This window comes from Lissotriton vulgaris, chromosome 12 (assembly GCF_964263255.1).
Source record: "Lissotriton vulgaris chromosome 12, aLisVul1.2, whole genome shotgun sequence".
In the NCBI taxonomy this organism is placed as follows: Eukaryota; Metazoa; Chordata; class Amphibia; order Caudata; family Salamandridae; genus Lissotriton; species Lissotriton vulgaris.
Genome location: NC_141700.1, coordinates 468,244,553 through 468,270,571, shown reverse-complemented (window position 1 = coordinate 468,270,571; position 26,019 = coordinate 468,244,553). Strand labels below are relative to the sequence as shown.

The 26,019-nt window shown below is 48.4% G+C and overlaps 1 protein-coding gene across 1 annotated transcript in view; it reads right to left on the bottom strand.

The window, feature by feature from the left end:
* The window catches only part of CADM3 (cell adhesion molecule 3), an 825,731-nt gene that overhangs the window by 630,997 nt on the left and 168,715 nt on the right, over nucleotides 1-26,019 (bottom strand). The window contains exon 2 of the mRNA XM_086945217.1: nucleotides 3,708-3,848. Within this exon, the coding sequence (XP_086801343.1) occupies nucleotides 3,708-3,848 (141 nt within the window). The remainder of the gene's footprint in view (nucleotides 1-3,707; nucleotides 3,849-26,019) is intronic.

The following is a 26,019-nucleotide window of genomic DNA, read 5'->3' as shown; positions in this document are numbered from 1 at the left end:
ATTCTCAAATATTATGCGATTAGCAAAGTGCGAATTCGCAATTCCCATTCATTCCTATGGGCTAAAATGCCCATAGGAATGAATGGGAATTGCGAATTCGCACTTAGAATATCGCAAATCCTGATTGCATTTCAAGGGTGGAGAGGGGGGGTTCAAATGACCCCCCCTGCACCCATGAAATGTTGTTTTCGCATCATGTTGCACACACACATGTCCTAAGGACATGTGTGTCCGTAACATGAATGTGTAAAAAATGCTTTTGCAGCGTTTTTAACACTTTTTGCAAATTTACCGAGTGGTTCAACCACTTGGTAAATTTGACACCCACATTGCGAATTCGTAATTATAAAAGTAATCATGCATTGCTTTTAAGAAATCGCAAATTTGCGATTTCTTAAAAGCAATCGCATTTTTAGAAATCGCAAAAATGTTGCGATTTCTAAAAATGCTTGATGCATTCCAAAAAGCATTTTTGGAATCGCAAACAGTCGATTTTAAGGAATCGCACCGTTTGCGACTCCAAAAATGCTTGATGCATGTGGGCCATAGTGTGTTTAACCCACGGTTTATCGGTCCCTATCGGGTGGTGTCTAGAGTGAATCCAGTGTCTGTGAGGTTGCATCTGCCTGCTCACTTCAAAATACATCCTGTTTTTCACGTATCTTTTTTAAAACCCTCATTGGCACCTGTGCGTAGGGCTCCACTACCTATTTGGGTGCAGCAAGATCAGGAGTATGAAGTGCGCAGGATCCTTGACTCCAGGTGGGTGAGGGGGCATCTGCAGTATCTGATTGCTTGGAAGGGGTTTGGTTCAGAGGAGAACTCTTAGGAACCTGTGGGTTCGGTTCACGCGCCTCGGCTCGTGGCTCAGTTCCATTCTAGGTTTCCATCCAAACCAGCTGCTTGACAGCGCCCCTTATGAGGGGGGATGTACTGTCAGGATCAGCGCAATGCGGTGCCGCTGTCTGCGAGATGCGTGGCACATACTAGCTCCGAAGACCCAAGAACTACGTTGCCCATGGTCCTTAGCGGCAAAATAGCGTGATGACGTAAGTCACGATGATTCAGGAACTAAGTACCGGCGGCAGGGAAGGACGGTGCCGATAATTCTTGCTGTGTTTGGTGGCCTGGTCGTTATGCCGAGTCTTCACTGGGGAAATCGTGAGTACAGAAACTGCTTTCTTGTCGACACTCGCTCTCGGACTGTGAACGAGTGGGTGTCGCATTTTCGGCAATTGGAGGACCCACGCGGCTGCGTGTAATCTTTGTAGCAGTTTGGATTTCCTGGCTTTGCAGTGTTAACGTTTGGTTTCTTTCCTGTTGGAGGAGAAAGATACACTTTCTCATTGCAGGAGGGAAACGCTATTCTCTGGCCAAACGATATTTGGATATGAACTATTGATGTGTGTGCTTGAATAAGATAATATTACTCGAGCTGTTGGAGATTGCTAGCGGTTTGGGCTCAAATCGTTGGGCGAGTTTCCTACTGGTTACATCAATATGTACAAAGACTAATACACATTTATAGGTGTGACCTATCCTTTATTATTTAGGGAAGGAACTGTGATATGGTGATTTAAACCTCACGTATTCTTATTTGCCTTATCTGCACATCGTTATTTCATTGTTTTCATCAGGAGAGAATCAACAGGGGGTACTTGATCAGAGGGTGCGTGTGACCAAGATTAGCACACAGAAATATTGTGCTGGTGACAGCCCCTGGTATTACCCTGTGCCTGTGCTCGTGTATTTAAAGACCCTATTATCTTCCTTTTCAGGTAGGGGTCTAGAAGTACACTCAGGCGAGAATAGAGGAAGCGAGTGGATTTAATGTTGTAAGAAACGAAGGGGGGGAATGTTTTTCTAAACAACTGTCTTTGTCATTTCAGATCTCCCTCCCCGCTGTTCCCTTCCTTTCCCGCGCTCTCGGAGCCATTCTGGGGTCTGTGTTGTATTATCAGACATCGGGGTCGTTGTGTGTGTGCGGGTTTAGGACATTCATCACAGCCCCGAGGAGTATAGGAAACGGAGCCTGACAGGAACGCTCAGGTGCGGGGCGAATTCCCCGCTGTGCTGAGCGTTCCACGGAAGGCAATACACCTGTGACAAGCTGAGCTCGTCATGAGCACAGGAGCGCCGTTGCTCATGACGCAATCATCTCGTCATGAGCATGGGGGCGCTGTGCGCACCCCCCTCTCCCCCAGCACAGCGAGGGATTAACCCCCGCAGCGAAGGGGCTAAACACTGTGTTCATTCACCACCGAGTAGGGCCCAGACCCAAGGGTAGGAGATGATGAAAAAGTCAGTAATCATGTGATGTCTAAAAGAAGGAAACTCAAGCTGATTGATTTGTTTACCAAAGAAAGTGAAAGAAGCTGATCACTCATTTTCAGATATGGTGTCATTTTCTTTGTATTCACACTCTAGAGATCCTGAGAAGCCGAAAGATGGGGATTTCCTTCGCAGTAGTAACAAGTGAACTGTATATTATTTTAAGGTATTCAATCACATTTACTGGATTTTACTAAACGGAGCACATTTTACATTCATATTTCTCGTTACACCAAATTCACCCATAACACTATAAAAATAAACATTAATGAAAATAATCCATGTAAAATACCAGTAATTGCTGTGGATTTGCTAGAATGTGGGTGTACAGTGCCTTGAAACCGATAAAACACAGAGAAATGCAGATTTGAGTATTTCTCATTGATGGACTTGTCTTGCAATGTGTACGTTGCAATAATGAGTAGCTGGAGAACACGCATTATCAGAGCCACTCAAATAAAGTTTGAAGTAAAAAATTAAATTGACTGGATGATTCATGAATGTGTGACTCACTAGTATACCCCTCATGTACATTGACCGGTGGGAATATTTTCTTAGTGGTTAATATAACAGCTACGATCAAGATGCTGAATTATCACATTCCGAGCTCATCCTGGGGACCTTCCTGACAGTGGGTCTATAACCAGTATTGAACCCCCACCCTCCACCTCCCCCATCCTCCATCCTCCACACCCCCCACCCCCACCCCCCGACCCCGATCAAAATTGAGCTACTGTGATTAATGACAATATCTACTCCTACTTCTGTGGATCCTTCCTTTGCCCAGGCCTCCAACTTGATGAAGAAAACAAAAAGAGGTCTTTAGATCAATCACTGCAAAGATAAGACATGAGCAGACCATTTAAAGGACAACAAGCCAAGCAATCCGTGTGTTAGATGGACCTTGTATAAACATAATTTCCGTGGATTGTAAATAGCATGACGCCGATCTACATTTGCAATAGCAATCACATTATTAGTTGTATAATTAGACATATTTAAACAGTCTTAAAAGGGTTTATTTTCACATCTAGTCCTGGGTCCCTAACAGCGAAATGGTTACCTGCTAGTAGAGATAAACATCCAAAGAAACGCAAAAAAGCTGTTAACTGGAATGGGAAATACAAGGTAGGCTCTATTATTACAGGTAGCTCAGTAATTGGAATAGGGGTTCAGAACCCAAATGAGAAGGTGCCAGCCCCGAAATGTCATGCCAGAGGCATATTCATATGCAGTTCATATGTGTGCTGATTGGAAGAGAAATACGTTTGAAGAAATACTTTCCAGTTTAACTACTCGAGCGATATAATAGATGAGAACCAGAGACATATTCAGTATACGATTGAAATGGAGAACATTCTTAAAATCTGTCTTACCTTTTTTGTCTCCAAAGTACAATGTTTGCTGCGCAGGGTTTGACCACTGCAGGGAGGAATTATCATGGTCTTCCACTGTACATTTCAGTGTCACCTTCCCACCCAGCACCACACTCTCGCCTGACGTCTCTGGCTGCTTTGCTGAAAGAAAACCAAATAACGAACATTTAAATCAAATACGTGGCATTAACATATGGGTTAATGTGCTATCCACAAATAACGTATATACATACATACATGGTACACGGGGGGTTTGGGGGGCAGCCGAGCCGCGAGGTCTTTCCCCCGGGCAGATTTGGAAGGGGGAAGGTGGGAAAGGGAATGAGCGGCCATTTTTGCGTGTTGGGCTGCCTGGGGATAGCCCAAAGGGCCTCCGCAGGGGTTATGAAAAAGTCGGGGAAAGGAGACGGTGGGACAGGGGCGAGGGAGAAGGTCTCGGGCGGGAGGGGCCAGGGGGGGAGACTGAGGTGGGATACGGCAAGAGGAAAGGGAGGGGGGGAAGAGCCAGACATATGCGATGGGGGTGTGTGTCCCGAAACACAGAGGCAGGCCGGAGAGCCCCTCACCTGCCAGGCAGGGGGCCGCGGTTGAGGTTGGGAGGGGCAGGAGAGATGGCAAGAGGAGGGGAAAGGGGGAGCGGGGCACGGTGGCCGGGGGGGGGGGGGGGGGGGGGGGGGGAAGAGGGGGAGCTGGCCACAGGTGGGGAGGACCTGGAGCAGGCGAGAGGGGTGTCCCCATTGTTGATAAAATCCAATGACAGTGAGAGGGAGTGGGAGGGGTTGGATGTGTTCGAGTCTTGGGAGGAGGGGGTTCAGGAGGTGCGGAACGCGAAAGGGGGCAGGGAAGGGGAGGCGGGTCCGTCGGGGTGGGGAGGGGAGGCGGAGTGTGCAGGTCGGGGTGGGGAGGGGTTTCGGAGAGCGGGGTTAGGGGGCTAATATGGAGTGAGGATGAGGAGTTTGGGGGTGTGGGGGGTAGGTGGGGGGGCGGGGTGGAGGGGGAACTCAGATACTGGGGCCCAGAACACCATCAGTACCTTTTCTTTTGCAGGGGGACGGCCGGCGTGGGGCTGCGGACTTGGTAAGGCTGGGGGCGGCCAAGCGACTCCAAGGAGAAAGGAGGGCGGAGCTTCCTGCGGCAAGCCTGGAGTCAGCGAGGGGTCACGTAGCGGCTGGCTCACGAAGGCCCCAGGTGGGCTCGCCAGCCCCTCCACCCACAGGGCCCCAGCGGCTTGGGGATCATCGGCGGACATGGCGGACCGGCACGGAGGACTGTTATGTTTTGAGCGGGGGGAGAGAAGGGGTGTGGCCCTCCGGCAGGGCAGGGTGCATTTGGCGGCGCCGCCGGCTCGCCGAAGTTATATGTGGGACGGAGTGTAATTGTTTGAGGGGGATGAGGACAGTTTGGAGGTAGGAGAACTGAGGGATGGCGAGGGTGGCCGGGGGTCCAGTAATGGTGTCAGTAATTTTTTTAAATTTTTTATTTGTCACGGGGCCTGGGTGCTGCGACGGCCCGGACACAGTCGGGGGACAGGTCGGCGATGGATTGGAGAGGCAAAGAGTGGCGAGGGGATGCTTTGGTGGTGCCAGATAAATGCAAGGTTGCGGCGCGCATGGTGTTGGTGGGAGTGGGTGGAGAGGGGCAGGTGGGGGCAAAGAAAGGTATGTGGTGGATCGGGGTGTGGGGCCAGATGAGGCCGCGCTGGCGTCCAGAGCGAGGGGGCTGGAAGGGGATCACAAGGGAGAGGAAGGAGGAAAGGTGGTCCCGGGGAAGCAGGGTGCTGGCGGTGGAAGTGTGGAAGGAGGTTTGGCGGCGGGCGCGGATGGTTCGGGCGGTGCGGCTGCTGGGAGTTCGCTGGAGGCGGGTGGCGCGGCGAAACCAGAGAGCACGGAGTTGAAGTTTAAGCGGCTCCCGTATATGGGGGTCACGAAGCCGCTGGGGGCGCATTTAATGGTGTCCATTAAAGAGAAAATATGGAAAGGGGAGTATGTGGAAATGTTGTAGTTGTTGCACCGCGAGGTCCGGTCGAAGGAGGGTTCGAAGGAGGAGGAGTATGAGCTGCAGAAGAGGCCGGGGGTGCCTTTGACGATCGAAAATTGGACGGCGGCGTTTTTGATATTCGCAAGTGTCTATTGTGAAAAGTTCCCAGAGCGATCGATGTCCTTGTTTAAATACATGGACTTTATTCGGAAGGCGCAGATCACGGGGGGTGTTTATGCGTTCTGGGCACGGATGGCGTGGGACCCGGAGGCGAAGTGGGGTGAGTTGGATTGCGATCTCTGGCAGCATACGATGGGGCTGGCGGGGTCGGGCAAAACCATCTTTACCGCCAGTGGCCTCCCGATTATATATCAGCCCTTTCAGGGCCGCCCCACCGGAGGGGGGTGGGGGCCGGTTTCAAGAGCCAGTCCGGAGCGGTGGGCGCTTGCTGGGACTTCAATAAAGGGGCGTGTGCCCGGGAGCATTGCCGCTTTAAGCATGAGTGCTCCAGTTGCGGTAAGTACGGACACCCCGTGGTCCGTTTGGTAGGGCCCCTCCGGGCAGCAGCAGGGGGGTTCGCAGTTTTCACCGGGAGTGTGCGCACGGGCACCGCTCAGCCGTCGGGCAGTGTCCGCGGCGGTAAGGGGTCTGGGCCCAAGGGCTCGTACTCCGGTTAGTTTGGAACATCTATCTGCGGTACTGAGTAACTATCCGGATGAGGGGGCCGTGGAGCGGCTGCGGACCGGGTTTCCGAAGGGGTTTCGCTTGGGCTACGCGGGACCTCGGCAGCGGTGTTTGGCAGACGATTTGCGGTCGGCTCGGGAACACCCAGAGGTGGTACAAAGCAAGTTGGACAAGGAGGTTCAGGAAGGCCGCATGGCGGGGCGTTTTGTGGATTGGCCGTTGGAGGAATTGATGGTGTACCCCATATGGGTTGTGCCCAAGAAGGAAGCAGGACAGTTCCGCCTTATTCAACATTTGTCATAGCCAGAGGGCAGATCGATTAACAACTATATTGATGAGAATGAGACCACAGTGTCTTATTCCTCGGTGGAGGCGGCCATGGCCTTAGTGGTGGCGGCGGGACCTGGCGCGCAGATGGCTAAGTGTGACAAGTCGGCTTTCCGGCTGCTTTCGGTTTACCTAGATGACTGGTGCCTACTGGGGATCCAGTTTAACGGCCGCTGGTATGTGGACAAGGCATTGCCGATGGGTTGCTCGATGTCTGCGCGCTTTTTGAATGTTTTAGTACGTTCCTGCAATGGTTTTTTACGGAACGAACGGGTCACCAAGGAGTTACGCACTACCTGGATGACTTTTTCTTGGTCGGGCCCCGGACTCCACGGACTGCCAGGTGGAGCTTGACAGGTTTCAGGAGATCATGGAGGACCTTGGGGTGCCATTGGCGCCGGAAAAGACAGTGGGGCCAGGCACGGCGCTGTAATTTTTGGGTATTGAGCTGGACTCGGTGTTGATGGTGGCACGTTTTTTCCTGACACAATTCAACGGGGTGCCCATGCAGAGGGATGAGGACATGGTGTGGGATGTGCAGATTTTCTCGGACGCGGCAGGCAGCGACGGGTTCGGGCTCTACTGGAACGGGAAGTGGTGTGCGGAGCGGTGGCCCCCGAGTGGCTAGGGGGGTGGGAAGAGCACTGCCTTCCTGGAACTTTTTCCCTTGGTGGTTGCAATATGTCTGTGGGGTGAGGTGCTGGCCCACCGATGGGTGACTTTTAACATTGACAACATGGCGGCGGTACAGGTGGTGAATCGCCAGTCCGCCTGGGATGAGCAGGTGTTGAAGCTGTTGCGAGTGTTTGTGTTGGGCTTCTTGCGCCATGACATTGATTTTCGCGCGGTGCATGTCCCGGCGATTGACAATGATATTGCGGTCCTACTGATGAGGCGGTACTCCTGGCCCGCACTGCCCGAGGATTACAGTCACTTATTAATGGTTTTGTCAGCTTCATGGAGGACCTGGATCTAACACCAAATCCTTAGAGATTCCACGCTGATTCAAAAAGAGGAAAACAAATTCCTGAGAAGGGTTCTGCAGGTACCACAAAGCACGTCCTCCCATATAGGTTATGAGGAGTTAGGCCTCACATATATCAGTGAGAGGCTAAGCCTCAAACCCATAACCTGCTGGATTAAAATAAGGACTAACCCTGAAGCGACACTAAGTAGGCAAATATTAACGGGCTGCTTTGCCCTGGACAGGGGACGAATTATACCTTGGCTTAAATACGCAAGGGATACCTTGAAGGGGTTGGGCTATGTTAAGTATTTTGACAAACCAACCAAGCTCATGCCTAAAGACAAGGGCATTATAAAGACTGAATTTTTAAGGCAAACAGCAAACGAAAGGGAGGATAGAGAATGTATGAAATCCTCAGTGAGAGCCCACTTGCTAAGTAAATCAACTCCAGGAATGGAATTTTATCTGTCTCCTATGCACAACAAACACAACAGATTCCTAATGACCAGAATCAGGTTGAATCTCTTGCATCACATTTTCACAGTCCCAGCAAGGTACACATCAGATATCGAGACTAAGAGATCGTGCGGCTGCGACCAGAGGTCTCCGCAGGACACTCTTCATTTTGTTTTAATATGCCCCTTTTATGCGTACCCACGACAATGTTTTTAAAAGCTATTTTAAGGCAAAGTAGATTCAACTAGGCAAAGGTGGCACTACTATTTCTGAAACTGTCAGTAGACCCATTGAGACTATTTTGTACGGTAAATTTTTTAAGATCGGCCGTGAGATTAAGGAACACTAGAGGCGATGAAAAACTATTGATGATCCTCCTTGGGGACAGAAGGGGCGGCTGCACCAACATTCTCCAGGATTGCTGTTTACACTGTATGAATCATTTTACACAGAGTTTTAAGACTCGAAATATTCTTAATGTACATGATCTTATATTTCTTTTTTAACTCTTTATGTAACTTCCAATGTTTGTAATGTCTTTTAAAATGCACTTTGTATGGTATTGTTTTTATACCGAATAAAGTCAATTTGATTGATTGATTGATTGATTGATATTGCGGATGCTTGGTCTCGTTCGCAGAGGGGTAGATTCCGTGGGTTAGCCGAGGACGCAGAGCGGGACCCGAAACCAATGCCGCAGCGGATCTGGCACATAGGCAACACCGGATGTTGCAACTGGTTCTAGGATCCTTGGCGAGTCGACCAGGACAACGTATGCGACTGCATGGGGGGATTTTGTGGCGTCCGGGGCGCGGTGGAGGCCTCCGGGAATGGAGAGACAGGAGGACGTGGTGCAGTGTATGCTGTCCATGATCAGCAAAGGTTTATAAAGGGTTACAATAGCAGGCAAGCTGGCGGGGATTGCTTTCATGGGGAAGCTACTTTGGGGATACGCCCCATCCGCGGGGGAACTCGGGTCTCGGATGTTGGAGGGTTAGGCCCGGGAATGTGGGGGGGGGGGGGCGATTCGGCGGCCTTTGTCAGGGGAGATATTGGGGAGAGTTGTGGGGGTTCTGCCTTTGGTTTGTAGGGATGGCCGGGAAGCTTGCCTGTCTGCCACGTTGATGATGTGGATGTTTGCGGGGGCTTTTTGGGTGTCTGAGCTGTTGGGCTCGAAATCAGGTCCGGGTTTGGGGTGGTCCGACGTGCAGTTAGGGAGGCAGGAGGTGCGCCTCTGCTTGCGTAAGTCTAAGACCAATCAGCGGTGCGTCGGGCGTGGGTGGGACTGAGGAAGGCAGGGGTGGGAGAGGCGTACCCGGAGCGATGGGGTTGGAAATGGGAGGGGGAAATGCTGTCGGACGGCTTGGTGTTTCAGCAAGCGAATGGGAGAAGGGCAACGGGGTCACAGTTGTTGGCAGTTTTGCGGAAGGCTTTAGCTAGAGTGGGGGTTGATGGCAGACGGTATGGCACGCACTCGCTTTGGATTGGGGCGGCGTCGGAAGCACATAGACGAGGGTGCAGGCAAGGGGACATTATGCACCTGGGGAGGTGGTCCTCAAATTGTTATCAGCGTTATGTGCGCAGCGAGGAGGGGACATATTTACTGACGTTTGTTTCTCGTTTCCGGTTCGGTGGCGGGTCCCATGGCCCGGGACATGTTGATTTGGATTGTGGGCCATTCCTTTGTGAAGAGGGCCAAGTTGCAAGCGCAGGATAGCTATTTTGGTGATAACCTGGGTTTCAATCCTGCAATGGTTCCGGTTGTTTGGTCAGGCAGGGGAGGAATGAGATGAAAAGTGTTGATCCCTACGCTGAATGGTCTGGTGCAGGGGGGGCGGTGTCCGAACGTTTTGGTTCTCCACCTAGGGGAGAATGATATGGTGCAGCAGACAGGTTTGGTGTTGATGCGAGCGATGAGGAGGGATTTGGCGGAGCTGCGGAGGAGTGGGTCAGGATGTACGGTCGCGTGGACAGAACTGATACAGCGCAGGGTGTGGGGAGGTGCGGTGAAGCCACAGGCGGTAGACAAGGCGCGTCTGAAGATTAATGTGGAAATGGTGCGTTTTTGTCGGCATCTGGGCTTCTCGCGCATTTGGCTAGGGACATAAAGTACGACGCGCCCGAGTTGTTTAAGGGTGATGGGGTTCACCTTTCCCGTATGGGGATGGATTTGTACCTTTTGGAGCTCCGTGAAGTTTTGGCCAGTTTGTTGGGGGTGCGCCGAGAGTTGGGCCCTGCACTGGGTTTTTCTTTCTGGATCAAAAAGGGGGGCAGGGGCAGGGAAAGGGGAGAGGCGGTGTAATCACTTTGCCTCCACCTTTCCCTGGGTGGCGGAGTTGTTTTTGATGTTGGCCAAGTTTGGCTGGAGTTCGGTACTTTATCTTTAAGTTTGGGGAGTTGGGAAACGGGAGCGGGGAAAGGGTAACCAGTTTGGGAGTTACATTAGAGGGTAGTTAGTTACATACGTAAGAAGGCAAATATGACTGTAGGCCTTGTGAGGTTTTGGAGTTAGGATGTGGGGGGTAAAAAACAAAAGGGATCAGGTAACTCGATGTTTAGAGAGGTTTTAGTTTTGTAAGGCGGTTGGCCAGTTTTTAATAAAATGTGATGTGCACCCGTTTCAAAAAAGCACCCTTTTACACACACAAAATGGTAGTCGGTGTGCTTGCCCCCTCTTCTTCCCTCCCAAGGGGGGTTTGGGGGGGCAGCTGAGCCGCGAGGTCTGCCCCTGGGCAGATTTGGGAGGGGGAAGGGGGGAAAGGGGATGAGCGGCCATTTTGCCGTGTTGGGCTGCCTGAGGATAGCCCAAAAATGTAGTTATCAGCCAAAGGGTTTATATAGAGAGCACAGGTTTCCCAGCTACCATTTTAGGTATTGAGACCTGGTGGCTGGGAGCGAGTTAGGCTGGAGCTTTTTTGTCCCCACCCACCCTCCCTGGGCTTTGTGTTTTTGTGGGAGGTTTTTTCTAGGCTAGATGTGTTTTTTTTAGGAAGGCTATGCTGGGACAGGTGCACAGGGGGGGTTATATGTAAGTTGTCGCTTGGAACAGGTGCTGGCGGAGTTGTTTTTGATGTTGGCCAAGTTTGGCTGGAGTTCGGTACTTTATCGTTAAGTTTGGGGAGTTGGGGAACGGGAGCGGGGAAAGGGTAACCAGTTTGGGAGTTACATTAGAGGGTAGTTGTTACAGTTGCAAGAAGGCAAATAGGACTGTAGGTTTTGTGAGGTTTTGGAGTTAGGATGTAGGGGATAACATTGGATAGTATTATGATGTAATTGAGTTATATATTTGTATATTGCAGGGTGGGGAGTTTTATCATGTGGGGATCGTAGGGGTGGGGGGTGAAAAACAAAAGGGGTCTGGTAACTCGATGTTTAGAGAGGTTTTAGTTTTGTAAGGCGTTTGGCCAGTTTCATAAAATGTGATGTGCACCTGTTTTAATAAAGCGGCCTTTTACACACACAAATGGTAGTCAGTGTGCTTGCTACCCTTCTTCCCTCCCAACTGTTCTTTCTTCAGATTTGCGGCCATCAACTCACCTAATTGTAGACTCCGTCTGTTTTTGTATCGTGGTTAATCTGCATAGTTAAGTAGCTTGCAGAAAATTAACCGGATTTGCTCAAAGACAATAATACTTTAGAAAAGTACAGCTACTATCTTACCAAGAGCTCTCCTGGGACGTAATTACGAGCTTCCTGGATTTCTGGCCCTTACTCTTTGGAACTGAAGGGAACCTGGTAATGAAGTCTACAGTGTAGTAATTCTCAGGCTCATTAAGTCAATTTAAAAAGTTCGCACTGAATCCGGTGATGGCAACTTGTCTCATATATACGTGTGATTAAAATTAAATCATGCATAAAGAACACTTATAGAAGTCAGTCAATCAAGCTTTATTCGGTTTTAATAAATCATAACAGTACATAATACAGAAATTCATATATAAAAAAATTACAACAGAAAATCTTGACAATGAACAATTGTTACTTACCTGTAAACAGGTGGTTCTCCAGTATTGGTGTCTTTCATAGATTCACATGCTTGAATATTCCCCGTCGTCGGAGTGGGAGTCCCACGGTAAATAAAATAGCAATAAATACGAAATATATAATAATATATAATAAATATATATAGTACATAATAAGGAAAAACCCAAAAAATGCATAAAAGAAGCATAGGGTACCTAACCAAAAAATTCTACATAGGAATGCATGGGAATATACAAGTTCCAATGCAGCCTATCCTTGTCATTATGTTAGTCCAAACTGCAGCCAATCAGGCGCCAGCAGCCCTCTAGAACCTTCTCCTCAGAGCTCAAGCCCTCAGATTTTCGTAGCACAAGAGTGACCACAGAGTCTATGAGGAGAAGAGAGCCTCTGAGGGGAAGATGGGAGGGTCGCATGTGAATCTATGAAAGACACCAATACTGGAGAACCACCTGTTTACAGGTAAGTAACAATTGTTCTTCTCCAGTATTGGGGTGTCTTTCATAGATTCACATGCTTGAATATAGAATAGTTAGCAGTCCGTATCCCAACACAAAGTTTCCAGAATGCAATGTATAAACAAAAGGTTGGAATCAACAGGTGTAATAACCCATGCCATAGAAGTTATACAACTATATGTATACATAGAGAAGACATGAATAAAACTGGAAACTATTAGGAGGAGGGTAGAATAGAGGCTCACCTTATTGAAAAAGATTACGGAGCACAGCTTGTCCCACTGCGGTATCTCCTTCAGCCATGGCACCCAGATTGTAGTGCTTTGTGAACGTGTGCCTGCTGGACCACGTGGCTGCTCTGCAAATCTGATGCAATGGAACTCCGGCAAAGAGTGCAGTCGAAGAGGCCATAGACCTGGTAGAGTGGGCCCGTACTGCAGTCTGTAAAGGCTTTCCCGCCTTCTGATGGCAGAAAGCAATCGCCGAAGCCACCCAGCGGGCTACTGTAGGTTTGGTGACTGGTCGCCCTTTTTGAAAGCGGCCATAGGCCACAAAGAGCTGATCCGCTTTTCGGAACTGGGCTGTTCAGTGATGTAAAACTTTAAACATCTTCTAATGTCCAAAGAGTGCAAGCGTTGTTCCGCAGGAGATCGCGGGTTGGCAAAGAAAGACTTCAGTATAACAGGCTCATTAATATGGAAGTCTGAAGGCACTTTTGGAAGAAAAGTAGGGTTAGTGCGTAAAAGCACAGAATCTGGTTTAAACTGTAGAAAAGGTGGTTTGATCGTGAATGCATGCATATCACTCACTCGACGTGAAGACGTCAAAGCAAGTAGAAGCGTGACCTTTCAGGTGACATACTTGAGGTCTGCTTTATGGATTGGTTCAAAAGGTGCAGTCATTAATTGTGATAGGACAATATTGAGGCGCCACTCGGGAGGGGGACGCCAAACTGGAGGAAAAGTCCGAAGAAGTCCCTTGAAAAATTGACGTATTAACCTGGATGAACATAGGGAGGCGGAGCCATCATGGCGGAAGCGTGATATTGCCGCCAGAAAAACTCTTAAAGAAGCATGTGACAAACCTGACTGAGCCAGTTGGAAAAAGAAAGGGAGGAGCTCAGCGGGCGTGGCACGCAAAGGATGTACTCCGGCATCTGCACACCAGTGGCAAAAGCGTTTCCATTTCAACTTATAGGTCTTTATAGTTGATGGAGCCCTGGCCTGAGCAAGGATGTTACGACACTCCTGAGAGATGGTTAGATGTGCAAATTCACAGTGCTCAGGTTCCAGGCTGATAAGCTCAGGGAAGAGGGGTCTGGATGGTAGATTTGACCCCTGTTCATGGAGAGAAGATCCATTCGAGGATGAAGAAGAATGGGTTTGCATTGAGACAGGAGGAGCAGCTCCGAAAACCACGCCTGTCGTGGCCACCTGGGAGCAATCAGAAGGATGTGGCAGGGTTCTCTCCGAATCTTCCAAAGTACTCGTGGCACTAGAGGGATCGGAGGAAAGGCGTAGGCGAAGAGATTCGACCAATCCATCAAAAGGGCATTGCCATGGGATCCTTTGTGGGGATGCCAGCTTGCGTAAGCGGGGCATTTGCGGTTCTCTGGAGCTGCGAAGAGGTCGATTTCCGGGAATCCCCAACGACGAAAGACCATATCGAGTGTTGGCTGGTGGAGTTCCCACTCGTGGTTGGATGATCGGAATCTGCTTAGGGAATCCGCCAGAAGGTTGGACAACCCCGGAAGATGAACTGCGGTGATTGTGATTTGATGATTGATGTCCCAAATCGCCTCTGCCAGGCGGGATAACACCGGAGACTTCGTTCCGCCCTGCTTGTAATGTAATGCATGCAGGTTGTGTTGTCCGTCTGTATGAGAACCGACTCCCCTTGCAGCACTGGTTGAAATGATTTCAGGGCCAAAAAGATAGCCATGAGCTCCAATTTGTTGATGTGCCAGGTCTTTTGATGCAGAGTCCATTTCCCCTTGACGGAAAGGTCCTGGAGGTGAGCTCCCCAACCCTCCAGAGATGCGTCCGTTGTTAAAGTTAGATCCGGGGTGTTGAACAGAAAGGACGTGCCTGCCGCAAGCTGATGTGGTTGCGCCCACCATCTGAGCGCTTTCTTCATGGGGACGGTGATGGTAACCTTATCGTTGAAGGAACCGGTGACTTGACGCCACTGTTTGTCCAGTGCCTGTTGAATAGGTCGCGCTCGTAGTCTGCAATGAAGGACAAGAGCGATGCACGACGAAGCCATCCCTAGAAAGGACTTCAACAAACGGACTGAAGTGCACCTCTTTGCCAGAAGTAGTGAAACTAATCGGAGAATCCTTTGCTGACGTTCCCGGGAGACAAACGCCTTTGCTAGTTTGCGTTGCTCCTAGGAAATCCTTGCAAGTTGTTGGCTGCAATTGAGATTTCTCCAGGTTGATGGACAGACCCAAGGAACGGAATACTGTCTGACAAATGGAAGTATGGTGTTGGAGTTGTGAGCGGGATTGCAATTTCAGGAGGCAGTCGTCGAGATATGGGAATATGCCTTGAAGACGAAGAAAAGCCATGACCGGAGCCAACATTTTTGTAAAGACTCGGGGGGCCGACCGGAGGCCAAATGGAAGTACCTTGAATTGGAAATGAAGGTGCCCCACCTTGAAGCGCAGGAACTTTCGATGACCTGCGAGTATTGGGACATGGAAGTAGGCGTCTCGGAGATCGATGGTCGTCATGAAATCTGCGACAGAGAGTAAGCGCAAGATTTCTGTAAGCGTTAGCATACGGAAGGTCTGATGCTTGAGATAGTGATTGAGTGCTCTCAAGTCCAATATGGGTCTCCATTCTCCGTTCTTCTTGACGATAAGGAAAAAACGGGAATAAAACCCCTTCCCTCTCTGAGACTTTGGTACTACTTCCACCGCACCTTTTTGAATGAGAAGGCGAACTTGATGAAATAGTTCCTTGAGATGCGGAGGTGGTGGTCCGGAAGGTGGCGTTGGAGGAGGTACCTCGACAAATTCCAATGCATGGCCTTTTTTCACAATGTCGAGTACCCAACGGTCCGTTGTAATGGAGGACCATTGAGAACCAAACAGAGAGATTTGCCCTCCAATTCTCCGTTCGACAGACAAGTCATTGACGTTTGTTGAACGTTCCCCTGAAAGTGGACTTTCCTCGATAATTTCTGGCAGGTTGCTGACGGGAAGACTGTTGACGGTTTCCGGTAAATCGTTGGCCACCTTGGTTATAGGACCGATACTGACTGCTTCCTCCACGAAAAGTGGATGTAGTGCCACGTCCTCGAGCACCCCGAAAGGGCTGCTTCTTAAATTGAAGGGTACCCAAGGCCCGTGCAGTGTCCGTATCCTTTTTTATGGATTGCAGCGCTTCATCAATATGCGCTCCAAATAATGACTCGCCGTCATGTGGCATATCCAGGATCCTTGTCTGAACTTCCTGTCGAAACGAAGTTGAGCGTAGCCAACCTTGTCGACGTAGGACGACCGCTCCAGCGAGTTGGCGAAAACCAGTGCAGGCCACGTCCACTGCACATTCAATGAGTTCCTCTGAAGTTCTTTCTCCTTCTTGCAGAATCTTCTGCGCTTCTGCCTTGGAAGCATCCGGAAGTAACGCCACATAGGCAGACATATCAGCCCAAGCCTGACGGTCATAACGACCTAAGATAGCCATAGCGTTAGCTACTCGAACCGTTGTAGAGGACATGGAGGAAAATTTACGCCCAATTGCATCTAGGCGACGGCCCTCTCGGTCTGGAGGAGCGGTGATTGTAGACGCTGGATTTTTCGAACCTCTCTGAGCTGCCTGCTTAACGACAGAATCGGGCTTAGGTTGACCTGTAAGGCATGCTGGAGATCCCACCGGCGCCTTATATTTCTTTTCCAACCTCGGTAGTTGTGCTGGTAAAGAGTTAGGCGTCTTCATTAATTTGACTCCTTCAGTCCAGATGAAATCTATAATCGGGACTGTGTGTATCTGTTTAAATGGTTGGTTCTTGAAATCATTAAGGAAGCAATCTTCCTCTCTGTGGCCTCGTGGTAATTTGAACCGTTGCGCCGCCCTGTCCATTAATTGGTGGAATCCTGCAATATCCACTGGAGGAGAATCCCCTGGCAGCACCTGAGAAGGGGATGGTGTCTGAGCATGATAGTCATCCCACTCCGCTAAATGTTCCTCACCATCCCCATCCACATCCGAAACTTCTCCATCCTCACGCTCTGGAGGATTCTCGTCATCATCATCATCTGGATAAATTGTTGTGTGAACTCGAACTGATGTACTCCTGTGAACAGTAACAGGCGGCGCCGGGTGTGAAGGAGCCAGTGCCGGCTCTGTAACTGGGTTCAACACTGATGGGACAGCGGCAACCTGTGGAGATGGTGGGAATCGTCGATTGTAATCTTCCAACATACTTTGGAGGTTCGATATAATTGATATAGGCAACATCGCAGCTGGTACTTGAGGGTGAGTTGCTTGATGTTGGCCATACTGTTCCTCTTCATCGTTACTGAAGTCTTGGCACTTTATGTTTAAGTCCGAAAGACTTTGAGCTTGGTCATCAGACTCTTGATCTGAATCAGTAGCAAACAAAGGAGATGGAGGATTAACCATTTCTCCTTCTGTGAAAGTCCCGAACTGGATAGATTTGCTGGACTGTAGAGGCAATAAAGGCATTGAAGCAAATGAAGAGGCTGGCGTGGAAACTGTATCCTGCGTACGCGTCGACGGCATGACATCAGTCGTCTTCTGCGAGGGAACTGGCTTTGATGTCGTCGCCGACGAGGAAACCGTCGACGGAGTAATCTTCATGGACATCGTCGTCGTCGACGGAACCTTCAATTTCAAGGTCTTCGTCGACGGAGCCGCCGTCGACGGAGCGGTCGTCGACGGAGCGGTCGTCAACGGGACAGATGAAGCAGGCTCTCTCGTCGACGGGACAGCCGTCGATGGTACACTCATCGTCGAGGGCGTAGACGAACCCACAGTCTTCGATCCTTTCGTCGACGACGAACGGGTCGTCGACGAGTGAACTCTCTTCGCCGACGAAGATGTAATTGGAATTAAAGAAGAAACAGTCTTTGAACTGAGAACCACTCTCATCGTCGACGAAGACGTCGACGCCGAAGCTGACGACGATCCAGAGGCCAGCGTCGTCGTGACTGTCGTCATCGACTTTGATCCAGAGACAGCCATTCTCGTCGACGGAGCTGAAACTACCGTCGTCGACGGAAAATCAGTTTTCTTCACAGAAAAACTGGAAATTGAAGCAGAAGGAGCCTGAGAGCTATGTCTCGTGGGCCCAGGCGTGGTATATATAGGTAATGGTGAAGACACCGCAGGGGTTAAGGCGAGGGATAGTTTCCTCTTTTTAGAAATGGGGAAGGCACCTCCTGCACACTACCACGCTTAGAAGCTGCTTTAGATCGGCCTGAAACAAGACTTTCAGCATCAGAAAGTATATTGTCTTTATCTTTCAGCCTTTGAAGCCAAACCAGTAAGCGGCCCTCTCTGTCCTTAAGAGTTTTCTCTGAGAATTTTCTACAGAGCTTACAGCTTCCCACTTCATGGTCCGGGTATAGGCAGTAAATACACTTACTGTGAGGGTCGTCATGAAATAATCTTAGCTTTCCACAGGATGAACAAGCTCTGAAGAGAGACTTCTTACTTGAAGACATAGTGGAGAACTGGAAAACACTTGAAGAGAAGAAAACTGAGCAGAGCTCAGGGAGACTCCCTTACACACGACGTGCGGTAGAAAATCTGAGGGCTTGAGCTCTGAGGAGAAGGTTCTAGAGGGCTGCTGGCGCCTGATTGGCTGCAGTTTGGACTAACATAATGGCAAGGATAGGCTGCATTGGAACTTGTATATTCCCATACATTCCTATGTAGAATTTTTTGGTTAGGTACCCTATGCTTCTTTTATGCATTTTTTGGGTTTTTCCTTATTATGTACTATACATATTTATTATATATTATTATATATTTAGTATTTATTGCTATTTTATTTACCGTGGGACTCCCACTCCGACGACGGGGAATATTCAAGCATGTGAATCTATGAAAGACACCCCAATACTGGAGAAAAAATGTTAAATTAACAACCCCCACTTTCATTTTAAGTCAAACCAGACATGGTAAGACACCTACCCCATTAGCTATATTTCTTTCTAATTACAATTGATCCTTTTTTATAGTCAACTTTATTGTGTTTTTAGAAATAAAGAAAGATTAGTAATGGCAGCACAGTATACAAGTTTGCATGTAAGACATAATGAGGGTGTCAGCATTGAAGCCATACAGTATGCACATCAATCAAGAACTTTACATGGCAAAAGTAAGCAGTCTGCCAGGAGCAAGAGTCCATCCCCTCGGACCCCACTATACCCATTTGGTCTGTCCATTTATCCCAAACTATCTTGTACTTTGTGGAGGGGGTTAGGTTGCGTCCAGGCTGTGGCAATATCTCGTTTGGCCACCATGATGGCCGTCCGCAGGAATAGTTTGCCTACTCGGAGTCCGTCCAGACCATACAGAATGCTTAGGAGGAGGCACATAGGGTCGTGAGGTCCATGCCAGCCCAAGGTGTTTGTGAGTTTGGATTCTATCTTGTCCCAGTATTTTATGATCTATACAATAAGGAGCTACAGAGCAAAAAATCAGATCAGGTCACCCTCCACTCAAAGTCATAAACAACAACAATACGAACTGAACTACTCAGACGAGAATCAAATTCACTTCATGAGTGGGAGACAGAGTATATTTTCTTCGTCAACAACAACCCTTCATTTTTTATAGGTGTTGTCCCTCCTCATACTCACCCTATATCTTTTATTTAAAAGAACCAACCTACGAGTCAACAGTCACTGTGTTCAAACAGAATACCTTACACTTTAACAGGTATATATATCACACACAAATGTGCACCAATGTGAAAAAAGTGAACAAACGAGGTAGCACCTCACGTGCACACCATTAGAGGAGCTTACTGGTTTAATTATCACCAGTTATGCCCACGTTTCTCATCATCGGTCGCTACCTCGTACAAAACAAAAATTATTAGTGTCAAAAAACCAGTGAAAACAGTGAACATGTGTATAATAATAACACAAATCAACCCCGTGTGATTAAAATGGAGATAAGCCACACAGTCACCAAGAGCCACTTTTATTCTACACTCGTGGACTTATTCAAAATAAAAAGATACTGCATGTTTGCAGACCATGTAATGATGGGCCGACATGTTTCATTGCCTGTAAATTGTAGTGGCAATTTCTTCAGGGCACGAGGACTTTGTCCACCTTTTCTTGACCCTTATTGTGAACACACTGTGATCGGTAGTAACCAAGGCCCCTCGAACCAGCTAGCCATCTCGTCACACAGGGACTATATATTCTTAGTAGCCCGGTTTCATAAAAAGGACACTTATGTTGTCCATGTTCGCGTCTTGACACATAATGAGCCTCGTCCCGGTGGAGGAGGTGGCTAGCTGGTACGAGGGGCCTTGGCTATTACCGGTCACAGTGTGTTCACAATAAGGGTCCAGAAAAGGAGGACAAAGTCCTCGTGTCCTGAAGAAATTGTCACTACTGTGCCCATACCCAGGGGTGGCTTCTCCATTCTGGGGCCGACCAAACGAGTCATGTGCACTCTCCCTTTTCTCCATGTAGGTTGTATGCAGCCTACATGGAAAAAAAAGGCCTCCCCATAGACGCCTGGCTGGTCGGCGTCTCCATAAATAACAACGCGGCAGTTACAGCGTTGTAATAGGCTTAGGGGAGGAGAGGGAGCCTGCCTGCTTTCTGTTCCGCGGGTCCCAGGCACAATCTCCCCACCCGCGAGTTATGCCTGCCGTGACTGCCCATACTTCATCTATAATCATACTTGGCTTTTGATAATATATTGTTCTCTGAAGCCCAATCTCTAAACAATCTAAAAGAACCCTCCCTAATATCTTTACCATTGAATCAATTAATGATATGGCCAATAACACCCTGGGTTATTTTTATCCCCTTTTTTAAAGACTGGAACCACTATTGCCTCTTTCCAAGACGTCGGAAGGGGGCAAACAATGGCTGCTTTTATTATATTTGGTATGAGAAGCAGCCATTTATAGTAGAAAATGTAATAATTATTTAGTTTGAACGCATTGTATGCATGTCAAATTTCCTCAAAGAAAGATACAGTGTAGAGTTGAAGCAGAGATGTTAGATGCCAAATACATGGCTAGTATATGCACAACTGGGGCCCCTCTGCCTGCTGTGCGAACCCAGCAGAACAAATGCACCTGCTAGTCTGCATCAAGCTTCTGCTAATATAGGCGAGAGCAAAAAACATGGCAAGTATGTGAAATGAACAAGAAGCCACAAACCCTAGCCATAATTGTGGCAATTGCAGCGCCATAATTAAAGGGACTGAAATATCACACCCCACAAGGGGTAGCTAAAATGCCTGTGCGGACTGGTGTATGTCGGCAAAACAGCAAAAAAAGTCAAAACACGAGTAATCGAACACAAAAGCAACATCAAGAATATAAAATCTACAGTTGCCGTACACAGCTTCGATTCTGTATCCTAGAAAAACTGCCATTGCTTCCTGGAAGAGATAATGCAAAAAATTTACTAAGAAGAGAAACTTTTTGGATAAACTATTTATCTGTCCTACATCCAAAAGGACTGAATGAATGTTTAGACCAGCTGCTCACTTCTCCCCTGAGGCGGAAGCCGGGGGTTCTTTGCTGTCCTTTTGAAACTCCGACAACTCGTTATTGATCTAAAAATAACGCGTTTTTAGCACATGTAAATATTTTAGCCAGCACTGTTTTAATTACTTTCTTCACCTCGGCGCGAGATTGCGTCGCTCCGAGGCTGCTGTTGAGATACCTGGACACAGCGCTGTTGTTGCTAGGCGCTGTAAACTTGGTTGCTCGATCCAGCTTGGCCGCCATCTTACGTTGGGTAAGGCTGCCGGTCGAGTTGTTCCTCCCTCCCGCCCTCCCAGGTTACTTAACAAGGTGCCTTGCAATCCACAGTAGCTGCTCACTTCTCCCCTGAGGCGGAAGCCGGGGGTTCTTTGCTGTCCTTTTGAAACTCTGACAACTCGTTATTGATCTAAAAATAACGCGTTTTTAGCACATGTAAATATTTTAGCCAGCACTGTTTTAATTACTTTCTTCACCTCGGCACGAGATTGCGTCGCTCCAAGGCTGCTGTTGAGATACCTGGACACAGCGCTGCTGTTGCTAGGCGCTGTAAACTTGGTTGCTCGATCCAGCTTGGCCGCCATCTTACGTTGGGTAAGGCTGCCGGTCGAGTTGTTCCTCCCTCCCATCCTCCTCCACTCCCCCGGATCATGGTTAAATACAATGGGCCATCCCGTCAGCGCAGCGGGCGGGCGCAGCGGGCGCGCCGATGGCGCGCCTAAGGCAAGCCCGTCTGCGCCCGTCCGCGCCATGCAGCGCCCAGGGGCCACGACCCCTGCTCCACTCCTGGATGACCCGCCCACTCAATTAAGGTATGCCCCCGATCAACTAAAATCCCTTATGCCGAACTTAAAGTCTTTATGCTGCCACTCTATGTGTCTGGATGAACCGGTGGTAAAGTGTCCCTACTGTCAATTCACTTTATGCCCTACATTGGAGCAACCTGAGTCTGGAACCCCTGTTAAATTGTTCCTTTTAAACTGTTGCTCCTTGACCAAACACTCGGTAGAAATGGCAATCCTCCTCGAGGACATTAACCCTGATGCTATTTTCCTTACGGAAACTTGGTTAAAAGACGAAGTTAACCCTGACATTACCGCCATATTACACAAAGGATATGGATTACTAAGGGTTGACAGGGTAGAGGGCAGAGGAGGAGGATTAGGTATACTTTTCAAGGACTGCTATCAATGCAGAACAAGTCCTGCGTTAATTCCTTCTTGCGAAAGCATGAATTTCGCACTTGACCTTTCCCCCACATTAACTTTCTCGGGCCTACTCATCTACCGCCCCCGGGCCAAATGGGCGACTTTATGAATCATCTCCCTTCTTTGGTCGCCGACTTAGCTGTCTCCTTGCCTCACTTCACAGTCTTGGGTGATATGAATATTCACCTAGATGACCCAACGGACCCCCTAGCCATCACCTTTCTGAGCAGTCTTGCAGCCCTTCAGATTATTCAGAAGGGTTTTGAACCTACCCACATCAAAGGCCACCTACTGGATGCTGTTCTAAGTAACGATCAGAGACTCAATACTGGCAATCCAGTTCCCCTCCCATGGACTGACCATTTCCTGGTCCCACTCCTCTGGCATATACCCAGCCCCTGCTCTGCGCTTCCCCGAGCCACATCAAGAGGTAGGGACTGGACGAAGTTACCCACAGACCTATGGGTGGACCTACTCTCTACTACCCCTCAACTCACTGGGGGCGACGTAGATACACTCTACACTCATTATGCCAACTGGTTACAGACCACCTTAGATACAGTCGCCCCCCAAAAACCCCTTAAGGAGAAAACTAAGTCCAAAAAATCTCCGTGGTTCACCCCAGAGCTGAAAGAGTTAAAACGCATCTGCCGGAAACTTGAAAGAACTTGGAGAAACACTCTCAAGGAACAAGACAAAAGTAGCCATCGAGAGGCCATCAAAAAATACAAAGCTAGGATTATACAGGTACAAGCTCTGTTCTATGAGGAAAAAATTACTAACTCCGCCAATTCCTCGAGGGAACTATTTCGAATAGCAAAATCCTTAATTAGTTCCCCTCCATTTTGCAAGACCCTCGTGATGCCCAAGCGCGCTGTGACACTCAAGCAGAGTATTTTTATCAAAAAATACAAGTCATTTCTTCATCTTTCGCTCAGGTCAGTCAACATCTAGTGGAAACTGACTATGCTCCTACTTCCACCGGTTGCCAATTAGATGATTTCCCATTATTAGATGAAGACCTGCTTAACTCTCTTATGCTGAAAATTACAGCAGGCTCCCCGTTAGATCCTGCTCCTCCACGACAGCTTCTGAAAATTGCGGATACCATTAGGCCAGTAATTTTAAACATTGTAAATAGGTCAATCACCTCAGGAAGAGTCCCAGAAGTCTGGAAATGTGCACAAATTAAGGCTCTACTAAAAAAAAACAACCTTGACCCCAGTAAAATGACTAATTACTGCCCCATCTCACTCCTTCCTTGGGTAGCTAAGCTGCTTGAGAAACATATCAACACCTGTCTTATGTCCTATCTGGAACAGAACCATCTGCTCCACGATTCTCAAGCTGGTTTTCGCCCAAAACTGGGGACAGAAGCGGCATTACTGACTGTGACAGAATTAGCCCACAGGCACATGGATCTAGGCGGCACCACAGCAATTATGCTGTTAGACTTAAGTGCCGCCTTTGATACCGTGAACAGTAACATCCTCCTCTCCCAACTAAAAAAAACTCGGAGTGACGGGAAGTGCCATTTCATGGCTACAATCTTTTCTGGGAAACCGAACTTTCCAGGTGGTGGAAGGTGACATCCATTCCAAAACTTGGCCTCTTAATCAAGGTGTGCCTCAGGGCTCCTCCCCGAGCCCCACGCTTTTTAACGTGTATATGCAACCATTGGCAGAGGTTGTTCACCCTTTTGGCTTTGAAATGGTGACTTACGCTGATGACACTCAGCTGGTGCTAGCTTTGAATCAGCCAGGTCACACTCCATCGAACCTGAGTAGTTGTCTAGTTGCAGTCACAGACTGGATGGCCTCCTCCCATCTAAAACTTAATGGGGATAAAACTGAACTGATGTTCCTGGGGAACACAGCTCACCCCAGCCCCACTTTATTCTGGCCTCCCTGTATGGGCTCCCCCCAGAACCAAAAAAGCAAATCAAAAGCTTGGGCATGCGGCTAGACAATACCCTTACTTTCAATCAGCAAGCCACCAAACTGTCCGCCACTTGCTTCGGGCTGATGCGCATGCTACGGAAAATTCTTCCTCTTCTCCCTTTTCAGGCCCGCAGGATATTGGTCCAGGCCATTATCCTGTCCCGCCTTGATTACGGGAATGCTCTATATCTGGGTGCACCGATTAGCACACTCAAGAAACTGCAAGTCACCCAGAACGCAGCAGCACGTCTACTGCTAGGCCTCCCCCGCAGTCATTCAGGCACTACTGCCCTGAGAAATTTACACTGGCTGCCCATCCAAGCCAGAGTAAAATTTAAAGCGATGTGCATAATGCATAAGGCCATGTGGAAAAATGCTCCCGCAATGATCTGCTCCTTAGCTACTCCTTACCATCCCCAAAGATCACTGCGTTCAAGCACAGCCTTTTTGGCAACAACATGCAAAACTAAAACGGGCCAGGTGGGGCGGACGCTCCTTCTCCCTGAATGCGGCCGTGACTTGGAACTCTTTACCCTCTTCGCTCCGGATGGAGCCCAATCTTTTAAAATTTCGAAAAACCCTTAAAACTTTTCTTTTTTCCACATAAATCGGCATTCTCCCGGAAGTAAGCAACCTCAGCGCTACGAGGCCTTCGGGTAGTAACGCGCTTTATAAAACCCACTTTCATTTCATTTCACCTGAGCTGCTTTTTGTAAACGCGTTCTACCAAGCCACATTCAGTTATTTGACTTCAGTTGTATCTCGTGTTCTTCACTTATATCCTGTTCAAAACACGTAATTGTCACATGGAACACACATGAAGTGCTCGTTCCTCACAAGTTCCCTTTGATGCCACATTGCTAGTGCACAATGTTTTTATACTCGTGGATATAGGAAATATTGTTCTTGCAAGCATATTCTTATTGTGTGATTTAGCCAAATGTTTCGTATGTTAAAGCACCAGTGCGCTAGTTTCAGCCAGTATTGTAATAGCCAAGCCGCAGCTAGAACAATGTACAGTGGATATATAAAGATACCATAGGATTTATAGTGGGTCACAATTCACCTTGGTGTTTTTCATAAAAAAAATTCCACATCTCGCGCTGACTGGATTTACATTGAGTCACACTCCTCTTCATTATATTTTTCACAATGTTTTCACAACTTTATCCCAGAGTCTCAAACATTCAAAAACTGGGGGATAACACTAACTCCTTACATAAAACGAAGATACACGGAATTATTAATTCCTGTAGCTACAGAGGGAGCACAGGCTTCTGCAGTCAGGCACGGAATATCGGTACTTAGAGGCGCAGTAGGGACAAGTGGAGTAAGAAATATGCAACATTATAGTACTATCAGAAGTACCGAAGATGGGGCATCATCTCCAACAGGACCAAATGAACTAAGATAGATCGCCAGAACAATAAACACCCATGCAAATTGACAAACAGGCTCACGCTTAAGATCAATTGAGGATAATCACTTAAAAATATGCTCATGGAATGTCAATGGTCTGGTCTCCAAAATGACTGATCCAGACTTTATCAGCTATATAAGGTTGTTTGATATTTTGGCACTGCAAGAAACATGGCA